We start from the raw sequence: 13,821 nt of genomic DNA on the forward strand, positions 1-13,821 counted from the left end.
AGTACATTTTTCAAAGCACAGGAGCGGGAGGAGTGGCAGCCATTTGTTCATCTCTAGCTTATCAAGTGTTACTCTGAGCCTTGCACACTCTAAAAAAGTTTTATTTGTTTCTTTCTGCAGTCTGTGGTGCAAAGCCCATGATAATCTATCAATAATTCTACCTTGACAATTCTTAAACATTTATGTGAATAAAGATATAGATAATAAATAGATATAGTGTGTTTATAATAACCACTAACTGATTCATCATTATGTGGATCGAAAGTGAGGAAACTTACCGTTTCCTGTTATGTACCACTCAAAAAACTGGTCAAAGCTCTCGGGAGTTTCCAGGTATGCCAGGGCTTTGCTGAAGTGATAAAAAGACACCACGTTGTCCTTTGGATTCCTCATCAAATACACGATCTGATATATATTTTTAAAAAAATCCGAATATTAACAGTTTGTTACTTAAATGTAAAAATTGAAAGTCATTAGTTTAAAAGAAAAATAATTTAAAAAATTGATTTCAAATAATATTTTTTAAATATATTTTAAAGGCTGTATTTTTTATAGCTCTTTTTCTCCTATTTCTACTTGATTTGATGAACCTCTTAGTCTGCAATGACCTCATCGTAAGAAAGGAAAAGGACAAAAAAAATATACTGAAACAGAAACACAGAATCACTTGAAATAAAAGAAATGCTAGTGCTAGCTTTTTGGACCTGGAACCATGTGTTTGTGTAGAAGTTTATGATAAAAATGACCCTCAGATTCCTTGATTTGTGACCCCATTACAAACGTCTATCGTTTCATTTTACGCTATCGTTTGTTTCGTGGTGTTGCAAAATAAACTGTTTACGGCAATATTTTTTCATCGTTTTGATGGTCACTGTAGTGGCTATATTAATTTCTTAAAGTTCTCTCTTTCTCTTATATTTTATATAACCACACTACGGACGGACAAGCACCTGTTTTTATGCGTTGTGGTTAGCAACAACGACGGTAACACCATCGCGCGTCCGCTTCTTTATGTTCCACATAAACCTTTCACAATAAAGCTCAAGATCCTGTTGAGACTTTTCAAAATAAACTGAATCACGTGAAAGAGCAGATTATTTACGGATGAGAAGTAAAATAGAGCCGCCAGGTGCTAAAAAATAAACCTTAGACTCAAACGTTAGAACAGGCTTTTCCCCGCAGCACGCCGTGTAATAAATACTCACAAAGAAAACGGCGGCCGTTACAACTTATGCCTAAAAATGTATCGTTTCATGCATCGGTTAAAACACTCGACTCCAGGTACATGACGCACAGCTGGAAACACTTCACGCAAGTCAAGCTGCTCGAGATTCACAGAATATACAGAAAATGTTACATTTTTGTGATTTATATCGTTATCAGGACGATAGAATTCTTATATCGGGATATGAGATTTTGGTCATATTGCACAGCCCTATTTAAGACTGCCTCTTTCTTCAAGAAGAATTGAGCTTCTATAAAGTACTGACTTTTGCCTTCTTCTCTTTCACTCCTGGAGGCATGATATGTTCAGGGAGATGCGAGGCGAAGATTCGTGGAGAGGGAAGAAGAGTGTATTCAGCTGTCTTGTACTCCAACCACGGCATCCTCTCCATGTTGGTTGAATATTTAGTCTGATTCCCATCCAGTTCGTAGATGGAAATGATGATCTGCTGAGCCCATACAGTGCCTGATGTGGGGAAAACGTTAGAGATGATCAGTGGATCAGTCTGGCCAGCACAAAACTGCAAATATAAATAATGTGTAAGATTTTTCACCAACCTGACTTTGGATAAGTGACAAGGAAGACATCGCTGTCTTTTATTTCAAAACTCTCAAGAGAGTCTATGTACTCTGGAGTTGTAAGACCGACCAGAAAATTGTAGTTTTTATGCTTGAAAACACGAAGATCTCTGATCTGCTCCATACTGGTTCTACATAAGACAGATAAAAAATATACACAGGAACGAAAAATCTGTGAGTCACATGGTGGTAGAGGTTTGTTTGTCCCAGGGTCCCCAGGGCTACATTGTTGGGGGTCTTTTTGACCCCTGATAGGCTTTCCCATGGCAAATTGATGCTGGGTGAGCAGTGTTGGGGAGTAAGGGAATACTCTGATTTTGATTGCTGGAAACCCAGACAAAACGTGCAATAAGAGGCTCTAATGTAAGCGTCCTGTTAATGTTGGTGGCGTCCGTTACACAATGGACCTAGAGCCAGAATAACAGGGCCAGCAGTGAACTGACATGAATGGTTTTCTTACTTGGAAATTAAAACACCACTTCATAATTCTGCTTCTTAATTCAGATAAAACTGAGGTCATTGTACTCGGCGCTGAAAAGCTTAGAAATATGGTATCTAACCAGATTCTTACTCTGGATGGCATTACCTTGGCCTCCAGTAACACTGTGAGGAACCTTGGAGTCATTTTTGACCAGGATATGTCCTTCAACGCACATATTAAACAAATATGTGAGACTGCGTTCTTCCATTTGCGCAACTTCTCTAAAATTAGAAATATCCTGTCTCAGAGTGACGCTGAAAAACTAGTTCATGCATTTATTACCTCCAGGCTGGACTACTGCAATTCATTATTATCAGGATTTCCAAAAAACTCACTGAAAAGCCTTCAGCTAATCCAAAAAACTGCAGCAAGAGTACTGACAGGGACTAGAAAGAGAGAGCATATTTCTCCTGTTTTGGCTTCCCTTCATTGGCTTCCTGTTAAATCCAGAATTGAATTCAAAATCCTGCTCCTCACATACAAGGTCTTAAATAATCAGGCCCCATCTTATCTTAATGACCTTGTAGTACCATATCACCCTATTAGAGCACTTCGCTCCCGCTCTGCAGGCCTACTTGTTGTTCCTAGAGTATTTAAAAGTAGAATGGGAGGGAGAGCCTTCAGTTTTCAGGCCCCTCTTCTGTGGAACCAGCTTCCAGTTTGGATTCGGGAGACAGACACTATCTCTACTTTTAAGATTAGGCTTAAAACTTTCCTTTTTGCTAAAGCATATAGTTAGGGCTGGACCAGGTGACCCTGAATCCTCCCTTAGTTATGCTGCAATAGATGTAGGCTGCCGGGGGATTCCCATGATGCATTGAGTTTTTCCTTTCCAGTCACCTTTGTCACTCACTATGTATTAACAGACCTCTCTGTATTGAATCATATCTGTTATTAATCTCTGTCTCTCTTCCACAGCATGTCTTTTATCCTGTCTTCCTTCTCTCACCCCAACCGGTCGCAGCAGATGGCCGCCCCTCCCTGAGCCTGGTTCTGCCGGAGGTTTCTTCCTGTTAAAAGGGAGTTTTTCCTTCCCACTGTCGCCAAAGTGCTTGCTCATAGGGGGTCATATGATTGCTGGGTTTTTCTCTGTATCTATGAAGCGTCTTGAGGCGACTTTTGTTGTGATTTGGCGCTATATAAATAAAATTGAATTGAATTGAATAAAAAGAATGGGATGGGCGAAACCTCAGTATCTTTGATTTATTATTGCCGTGTGATTTTTATTACAATTACTGAATGCTACTCGCCACCAAGCTAACATTGTTAGCTGACGTTAGTTCATAGACTGCAGACTGTTTGGCCATTTCTAAATACTCAAGTACGCCAGTCCTCGTGTTCTTGCTAGTCCAGACTTCGTAAGTTTACACGGGAGTGCTCCCGAGAACGCAGTGCGATCGTTCTACAGCAGTGTACTTGATGGCATCACACCTCCAGAGTTTTTACTGCCATCCTCTCTTAATTTAACTGTGATTAATATTTGCAATGGAAATTATACATGACAAAAAAGATAATTTAAAAAAAAGAAGCACTTTAGCAAAATTCGCTTTTACGTATCATCTGTTTCATGTCTAATAAGCTTCATTCAGTTGAGCACAATCCCTCCATGACAGAAACACAAGCTTAATCTCTCTGAATAAACATAGTGCACATGTACGCCTAATTACAAATCAGAATATAATCTGATCAGATTATCTCCACATTGTAACATACTGTTTTTAGACTTGATGGATAGCATTAGCAACATGCTAGCTGCAAATAATCATGTGCAGTTCCACAGGATTATCAACAGAGAAAAAGAAAACATATTACTGATACAGAAATAGTTTTCTATACGAGACCACTGTAAAAAGTGCAGCCTTGCCTAATGTGTCCACCATACTTGTTGTAAAGACCCACCTTTTAGCACATCCCAGCACACCCACTCACTTCACCAGATGCACCTTGTTTAGTTCTCTCACCTTTGATTGGGTGTGGTGCTTGTCCTCAATTGCACTCACCTGTCACACATTATATAAGGACTGCATTTACTTTTGGCTCACTCTTTCTTCACTCCCACACGGGGCGGCAGCAGAGGTGAGGATCTGTTTAGGTTTTGTATTTTATGTATTGTTTAAGGTAATGATTAACTTAAATCTCTGTTTTCTTTCAGCATTGGCAGTCCATGTGTGTCTTTCCTTCCTTCCTTCTTTGCTTTATTGATTTGGGAATAAAAGGAGAATCCTGTGAATGATTAGATGACTGCTTATTCTTATTTTAATCGGATGAGCCCATGATGCTGATTACTCAACCCTGAGCCTTCCTTCCTTCATAACAATACTGTTACTCATTTTATATTAAGATTTAAAATCTTAATAAGATAAGAAATCTTACTATAAAATGAGTAACTGTAGATGGACATTAGGTAAGGCTGCACTTTTTGCAGCGATCTCGTATAGAAAACTATTCCGCACGTATTTAAAATAGGTCCGCGGCTCTGAACCGTAGTAAAGGGACCTCTGGCTAACACGTCGATTTCCGTGTCAGGCTCGTAGCCGAAAACTAGCTTTACTTTGTTGTCTTGGTCAACTTTGCTGGCGAGAGACAGAGAGAGGCTTTGAAAGGCTCCTCCAGCGGAACTTAATGTTTCGGAGGAAAACACAAACACTGTAGTACAGTCGAGTCTTAATAGCTTACTTAGAGCTGGGCTCGTCAGACACTCTCTTTTTTGGCTGCAGTGGTTATTATTATATTTACATGCTTCCAGCTCCCGTTTCTGCTCGATGACAACTCTACTTTTCCACTCGCCTTTTTCTCCCTCCCTCGCTCATAGATACATAACGTGTATGGCAGTCCATTCTCCCTGCAGCACGGACTACACTGCCCATGAGGCTACATTCTTTAGGGCTATGCCTGTAACACTCTGCTATTGCCTTCATATTAAATCATTTAAAAAAAATATTTCTTCACGTCATTATGAGACTCGAGATTGAGACACGGGCATTTGAGCCTCTTAATGCGTGTTTTGTTTGGTTTCCACCTAGCGATGGGTTGGAACAGACACGCAGTTATTCTAGTAACGATCAGTGCACGAAGCGTGGCTTCGGAACTGGCTTTACAGACGTAGAGCGAGCGGAGCCGGGATGAGAAAAAGAATCGAGAGGAAAAACACTCAGTTGCTGAATCAGGCGGACACTGACGTCGGCAAGGTTTCGGAGCTCCTGACATGAAGAGAACGACGTGTGAGCGGCGAACAGGTGGGTGGCGTCTCTCTTTTAAACCCGTCCCCGTGATCAGCTGATCACCAGCTGACAACTATAAGGAGGAAATCATAAACCTGAAAAGAAATTTAACTGGTAAGAAAATCATTCAACAGTCCAAAGCATTCTCATATTGCTGACCTGATCTCAAAGGATATTCACCAAAAAGTCTAGATGCATGCTCAGCCCTTCAGGTAAGAAAATCCCTAAAAAGTTGATTCTCTTCATCAGGACGTAGCATTTTCAAATTTGCATAATGATTGAAACTTCAGTCATTATGCGAAAGTACTGTTCAACAAGTGGAAGCGTGCAGTCAGCTTAGACTGAGAAATCACTTGGATGAGTGAAAAAACAATTCCCCCACCAGGAACCGTTATGTATCGATAAAAAGTGAACTTTGAGATATTCACCAAGAAGTTGGACACTGGCAAAGGCAGTGCACTCACACTTTCAAGCAATTCACCCACTCCAGACTCTTCTCCTATAAATGCTATTTAATAAACACTCATAATTGCAATTATCATAGTCACATTAGGAGCAATGTTAGACTTTTTTTAGTGCTAAGTGTAATTTACATTAAATTGCAATTAATATGAATTACTGAAATAATATACTCCAAATCCTCCTTAGCCACAGTTTATCTGAAATGGTAAAACACTTCCCATTCTCCGAACCACATTCTCAGTGTCCTAAGCTTTTTTTAATAAATCAGTCTTTTTGAAAAACATTGAACAGTTTTAACCATGTTAAACACAATTTAGTAACTCATAGTAAATCACTATGACTAAAAGAACCACTATGATTCACTAAAGCACATGTGTGCAGTGACAACCAGGTTGAGTCAGAGGTTGATAAACAACAAAGCATCAAAACAGTCTGATAATAGATGTAAACAAATTCTCAAGACAGAAAAGTACAAAAAGAAATTCACAAAACACATTTTTACTGAACCTGCATTACTTTTAGAACCAGTTTAACAGTAGAAAGGTAAGTGTTGTATTACCTGGGTGTTTGCAGCAAGACCAATAGAGTGAATGTCTCGTACACCTCTTATCATCATGCGCATGCTCTGAGCCTCCACAATCCTCCACAAATTGCCACAGCATTATTGCTGAAAAGATAACCTGGAGAGTCCAAAGTGCTGTTTTCTCTCTGATATTGTTAGATCTTCATTCAGAGAGTCACAAATCTCCAACTCTGGCCCTGATTAACTTTATTAATTATTTGGAATTAAATATGGTACACTGATAGCAGAGGGAGGGGGCAAGTTTTGAACTAGCTCAAGAAACTGTGTCAAATCTGCTCAATTAACTCAGTTCGTTGATGGAAAGAAAATGCATTGGCATCTCTGCCCAGTCTGGAAGGCAGCCATGCTGACATTTAATAAATGTCACAACCTGGCTCATGACTTATGACAAAAAATGGGAAAGAACACCAAACAATCACATTTTAAAGAAAACAACAACAAAAAAGTATTGTGATCAATCAAGTCCGTGCAAGTGGAAACCTCACCAAACAAACAGCAATACAAAATCAGTTCTGACAGCCCATTGCATTTATCAAATGAGACAGGAATTTATCCAGATTACAAAGAGACTGAAATTTTCTCAAATGACCAAACTGTCATCAGGCTCTGGTATTTCATCAATTTCAGAAAAGGAAGTGAAGAAACAAACAAGGGTGAACGGTGTCCTTAACACACCGACTAGAATTTTGGTCACTTGCATAATACGGTTTGAGTAAGTTTACATGACAGTGCTGAACCAACTTTTTTCATTTTAGGGTTGAAAGTAATTTATATCAAAGTTTCTCATTAAGGACCTGTGAGGGCCTGTAAATGGGGGACGATACAGAGATCCCACAACTGGCAAAAAGGCTGAAACTTGGTCCCCACAACAAACTGACAACTGGCAATCCCAGCTACAAGCAATGAAAGTCTAAATCCATTTACAAACTCAACCAAGTTTTTTAGGTGGCTCGGAATAAACCCCTTTATTTTTTATTACAGCCAAGGGCCGACGCACACTATGTCAAGACCCAAGCTCATTAGGGCTGAAACCTATGTTTTCTTTCAGACAAAATCAGCCATGGCAGACCCTCTTCCCAGTCTCTACTAAGCTTTATGCAATAGGTACGCAAAAGAGACTTTAGCATCTGGTGAAACCTTTCCAGAGCCCCCTGGCTTTGGGCATGGTATCTTGATTACCAATTAAAATTATGGTTTATGTGCAGGGTTTTCAAAACTTCGGCGAACATGTGAGATGTGACATGTGAGACAATCAGCCCTGATGACAAACAGCTGCCAAGAAATCCTCTGCTTCATCTGAGACACATGACCCAACAAAAACAGATGTTTTTACACCCTGAACTCCTCAAGGCTCTTAATATTATAAGGTAAAAAAAAAACATCTAAGCTCTGCTTAGTTCCTTAACTGTGCACTACAAAGTGACCAGATGTTGCAGACCTTAGAAACCTAGCCTTGAGGAGTTCAGGGTGTAAAAAACATCTTTTTTTTGTTGGGTCATGTGACTCAGAGGAAGCAGAGGATTTCTTGGCAGCTGTTTGTCATCAGGGCTGATTGTGGCCCAGTTTAGATAAGGCACCGCCATTATGTCACCTCTTCACGCTGCATGGTAAGTAAGCTCCTTGGCTGATGGACTCAAGCCTTTCCGCTCACTCAACCAAGCATACACCTCATCACTGGCTTACTGATCTTTTTCTTTAAATGTTAAACTCACACTAACAGCTATACAATGCAGTGACCTGTGGCAGCTTCGCAACTGAAGAACTGACTTTGTTGTAAAGACAAGATGAGCAAAGTTAACACAAACCTCAATTGGTCTCTAACCTTTGTAATAATGCATAAATAAAATAACAAACTGGGGACAAGAGATGCCACAAAGGGCACATCCAATTAAGTAATAATATAATGGAGAATTTCCAGTAGCAAAATGTTGAAAAGACACAGGTGTAACCTGTAAACCAGGTTTTAATGCATACGACAGCAAGAGTCAGCAGCATTATCTTGTTATTTTGAAAACCAGTGACAGGATTTCAGAAAGGACAGTTGCCAGGTGCAGTCATGTGTAAAGACTGGAGGTTCATGTATGTAAGTTGCATGTACTTGAATGAGAGAACAGTAAACAATCCATGCACATTGTCCTCATCTTGTGGGCAGGTGCAGAGCCACCAACACATCTTATGTGACTATCATATTGTGAAAATCCAAAAGATAATGGTAAAATCAAAACCAGCATTTAGAAAATGCGATATAATTATTGACTTGTTGTTATTGTAACCTGCACTAAATATTTGACATGTGCTGCCAAGAGTACCTTGCAAAGCAGGCCACACTTTGAAAACGTGATAGGAGTGGGCATGGTTTATGTTAAGGTTATATTTGGTTTGGTGTGTTAGGTGAAAAAAAGGAAAGAAATCTTCCTAAACTTCCTAAAGTATTAATAGTAGTAATTAGTCATATTAGTATTAATTTCTAGAACTCTGTGAAGACTCGGTGGATAGAGCCAAAGCTTTAGTGCCACGCTCACACTTTCAACCCATCCATGCACTCCAAAAAGGCACTGAACATTCTGCTCCTAAAAATACTAATAAATAAACACTAATAATACAAATTATTACAGCCACATTAGGAGCAATATTAGACTCTTAGTTTTGTTCGAGTGTTAAGTACAGTCTACAGTAAATGCCATCCTGCAAACATGTATATGTTTATATGTAGTGGTGCAACGGATCAAAAATCTCACAGTTCGGATCGGAGCACGGTTTTAAGTCATGGATCAGATCAATTTTCGGATCAGCAAAAAAAGAAACAAAGACACAATTTTAACATTTACTTATTCACTTATTGAAGTATATTTTTTTTGCCTGTTAAAACACTCTACTGAAGACTCATTCCACGCAATTATTAAAAAATAAATAAAAATGGTACAACATAGGGCAATATAGGGCTTTGTATCTACCACTCAATTCATTTCAATTTTATTTATAAAGCGCCATATCACAAAAACAGTCGCCTTAAGGCGCTTTATATTGTAATTTAGACCCTACAATAATACATACCGCTCATTATATCGCACTCCGCTGTGATATAATGAGCTGTCACGGTCACGTATCTTTCCGTTGCCCTGGAGCTCCACCCATTTCTAGTAGTTAGGGCAACAGAAGATGCCTGGGACAGTTCAGCCATAACATAACAGACCCACCACGCGCACCATACACATTCTTTTTTCTTTTTCGAATCTTCGGATCACGTGCGTACCGAACCGTGGAGTGGGATCAGTTCGGATTACGGATCAACCGTGATTTTGGTTCGGTACGCATATGTATGAACAATACAAAATTTTTAATTTATTTTATCAACTTTCCTTCTGACGGTGCTGTCTGTGTTGAGCGCTCAGTGGATCTGCGCTCGACAGTGCAGCCTAGGCGGAGTAGTCGAACGCAGATTCACTGAGCACAGTGCAAGCTAGCGAGACAGACGTTAAGCTCTCCTTGCAACATGGCAAATTGAACCTCCCCCACCCTCATTCACATCTGACGTTTGGAACTATTTTGGTCTTCATGTGACGTATGACCCTGAAGGTAAGCGCGTCATGGACAAAAGTAAAACAGTATGTCGGATGTGCCACAATGCTCAGTTACATTGGTGAGAACCAGTGCGTTAGCACATTTAGCTCGTTAACGTGTTGGCCGTCCAGCCCCATGCACGGGGCGATCAGCGGTAGCTCGTTAACGGAGATTTGCCGTGTTGTGGCGTTAACGTAATTTCAACGAGATTAAAACTGACAGCACTAGTGGGAACACAGCGAATATGACTGCACATTTACTCTGACATCATCCTAGTGCAAAGACAAGTTGAAGCAGACAAAAACAACAAGCACGCATGCTACAAACTTTACCCGAGTCATTTAGACAGCCGTTAGCACATGATTCTCCTTATGGGGACCTGATATGTTTAATATGCTGCTGAGAATAAAGCCCAGAAGAAGCGTATAGTATAGCTTTTATTTTGGAAAGAGCCATTTCTCTGTAATAAACTCTCTTTTCCAAAGATGAGTGATTCCTCAATCAGATAGATTTATTTTTTTATTACTTTGTTTCAGCAACATTAAATTTAAAAACTGTACTTTTGAGTTAAAATATATTTATAATTTTCTTAAATTAAAAATTAAAAAGGCATGAACATTTTTTTTGTATCGAAAAAATATCGAACCGTGACACCAAAGTATCAAACCGAACTGAACCGTGAATTTTGTGTATCGTTGCACCCCTAATAAGTGACATCATATTCAGTACTAACTTTTGAAAGTTTACTCTTCGGCCGCTCCGCCTTTTTTCCCGTAGAAATATCCACACGCACCGCCGCACTAGGAATACTGGGATACACGGGACCACGGAGTCTACACACCGGACCCGCCCTTCAAATTTGGGAAAATTAACTGTGCGTTTGTCGATCGCATTTGGAGTACACTTCGAATTGGGACTCCCTTCGGCGCGTCGCTGTGACATAATCAATCTACAAATGCGCACTACGAAGCGTGTGGTCGCTGGATTGGGACACAGCTGTACATATACACACTCTTACAGACTGGAGGAGCCAGGAATCAAACCACTAACCTTCAGATCAGCAGGTGACCTGCTCTACTGCCTAAACTGCAGCCACTCAGAGGTAAGCATGAGTAGATCGTCACTAGGTTTTGGATAAAGTGTACACTCACAAACCTGTCAAATCTGCCTTTGAAACATTGGCTACTATAGCAGTATAGTATTGCAACGTGGCATTTGGCTCTTCTAACTAAAATAGGAACATAAATAGTGCCATCATTGCCAGACCTGGCCCACATCTGGTTGACATACACCCTGCCATGACACCGGTCAGTCAGAAGTGCCTGCTTGATGCCAGATCCGGACCAGAGCTGTTTTCTATGAGCTTGTCCACAAAACCCAAACCACAATCGGGCCAGATGTGGCATGCGATCACATAAACAGTGCCATCAATGCCAGGCCTGGCCCATATCTGGATGAAATACGTGTTATCATGCCAGAAGTCAACCAGCAGTACTGGCCTGATACCAAATCCAGGCCAGACATGCTTGCTATGTGGGTTACATATACTGTATATAACTACCAGCTCTCTCCAGCTGTGTCGATCTATATTATCTTTTTTGACCCCAAGTGTTTATTTCCAGAGAAAAGAAACAGCAGACTATGCTAATCAGATGTGATGTTACAACACTAGTCAAATATTAATGCATAATATTTGTTTATGACATAATTCTTTGTTATGGAAAAAAATATTTTTTAAATAATCATGAACATTAGGAGTAGCGATTTTAGAACTTTATGTATATAATTTGTCATCTTTTACTGATGTAGGCCAAAAATAAATACTCAGTACCATTTAATTTAGTTGCAGTAACCTAAAACATTAAAAGTTAAAAATTAATTTCGCATGAAACGGGAATTAAAACGTGGTGATAGAGCCAGGTGCAGATGCAAGTCAGATGTTAATTTGGCTGTAGGCTATGGCACTTGGCCACAGCTGGAGCTAGTTGACACAACTTGGTCAGGAGCAATAGGACTGACGGAGTGTGTTTAAATGAACCTGACAAATGTCACAGATGAAATATTAACTTTTTATTTCCTGGTTTGTTGTCTTCTACACATCTGTTTGACCGTTACCAGTTAATCTGTGACACCAGTTAATATGGAACACGGGCAGATGAGTTTGCACTCTTCCATAAGAGTAATATTCCAGCGTGCAAAGTAAAGATAGCAGACAGTGTGAGGAGAGGTTCTGGTTCGGTTGTTGTGGGTAATCACTCAAGGTCGGGTAAGGTTCGTTCATTTAAATTCGATTCTAAGCTTGATAAAAGTCTAATAAAAACTAATGCCTGCAATTACTGTCATGAAAGGTCACTGGAAGGCAGAATTTCCAAGGTTGCAGGCCAAAACCACAAGAATTACATCTTTTATTAAACCGGCTGCAGCCTCTGCACCTGTTACATGAGTTACATGTGCAAAATGCCTGATGATGTTTTGTTAATTCCTGCTGTTTGGGATGCTATAGTCCTCTTATTAGGGATGTTTTTGTTTTCTTGGTGGGAAGTGGGGATAAAGTCCCAGTTAAAATTCTGAGTGATTCAGGAGACTATGACTCCTATATAGTGAACCTATATAGTGTGCTGCCCTTCTTGAAGGAGTCTGACACAGGTGACTGCCTCCTCAGTAGTGAGAGGGGTTTGACCACCCTCCCTGTTCCTTTGTATAAGCTCATCAAACCATTAAGCTAGCACCATTACAACTTATTCTTCTGATAATGGAACCTTTTGAACATCTTGTTCTATACTGTGTGGGTCCTTTGCTGCCCTCAACATCTGGAAATAAGTATCTTCTTGCAGTGATGTGTCAAAGTACCAAAATTCCTGCTGGATATCCACTGAGGTCAATGACGAGCAAGGCAGTGGTGACAGCTCTAACTCAGTTTATTTCGGTGTGAGTGATCAGAGTTCACATTTTTCATCTCACATGTTCGCCAAACCATAATTGGTCATCAAGATACCATGCCCAAAGCCAGGGTGCTCTGGAAAGGTTTCACCAGGTGCTAAAGTCTCTTTTGCGTACCTATTGCATAAAGCTTAGTAGAGACTGGGAAGAGGGTCTGCCATGGCTGATTTTGTCTGAAAGAAAACATAGGTTTCAGCTTGGGTCTTGACATAGTGTGCGTTGGCCCTTGGCTGTAATAAAAAATAAAGGGGTTTATTCCGAGCCACCTAAAAAACTTGGTTGAGTTTGTAAATGGATTTAGACTTTGATTGCTTGTAGCTGGGATTGCTAGTTGTCAGTTTTGTTGTGGGGACCAAGTTTCAGCCTTTTTGCCAGTTGTGGGATCTCTGTATCGTCCCCCATTTACAGGCCCTCACAGGTCCTTAATGAGAAACTTTGATATAAATTACTTTCAACCCTAAAATGAAAAAAGTTGGTTCAGCACTGTCATGTAAACTTACTCAAACCGTATTATGCAAGTGACCAAAATTCTAGTCGGTGTGTTAAGGACACCGTTCACCCTTGTTTGTTTCTTCACTTCCTTTTCTGAAATTGATGAAATACCAGAGCCTGATGACAGTTTGGTCAACTGAAAAAATTTCAGTCTCTTTGTAATCTGGATAAATTCCTGTCTCATTTGATAAATGCAATGAGCTGTCAGAACTGATTTTGTATTGCTGTTTGTTTGGTGAGGTTTCCACTTGCACGGACTTGATTGATCACGATACTTT

At 40.0% G+C, this 13,821-nt stretch overlaps 3 protein-coding genes across 4 annotated transcripts in view; all 3 read right to left on the minus strand.

Annotated features, from left to right (window-relative positions):
• Positions 1-13,821, minus strand: part of LOC146519520 (amine sulfotransferase-like) — a 121,016-nt gene that overhangs the window by 78,033 nt on the left and 29,162 nt on the right. The gene's annotated exons all lie outside the window — the stretch shown is intronic.
• LOC146519522 (amine sulfotransferase-like) overlaps positions 1-13,821 on the minus strand; it is a 109,994-nt gene that overhangs the window by 71,807 nt on the left and 24,366 nt on the right. The window lies entirely within an intron of this gene.
• The window catches only part of LOC146519529 (amine sulfotransferase-like), a 44,855-nt gene that overhangs the window by 2,196 nt on the left and 28,838 nt on the right, over positions 1-13,821 (minus strand). Inside the window, exons 2-4 of the mRNA XM_085157664.1 lie at positions 1,783-1,934; positions 1,491-1,690; positions 279-405 (exon numbers count right to left, since the gene is read on the minus strand). Of these exons, the coding sequence (XP_085013790.1) occupies positions 279-405; positions 1,491-1,690; positions 1,783-1,927 (472 nt within the window). The 5' untranslated portion in view covers positions 1,928-1,934. The remainder of the gene's footprint in view (positions 1-278; positions 406-1,490; positions 1,691-1,782; positions 1,935-13,821) is intronic.

This window comes from Neolamprologus multifasciatus, chromosome 4 (assembly GCF_963576455.1).
Source record: "Neolamprologus multifasciatus chromosome 4, fNeoMul1.2, whole genome shotgun sequence".
Lineage (NCBI taxonomy): Eukaryota > Metazoa > Chordata > Actinopteri > Cichliformes > Cichlidae > Neolamprologus > Neolamprologus multifasciatus.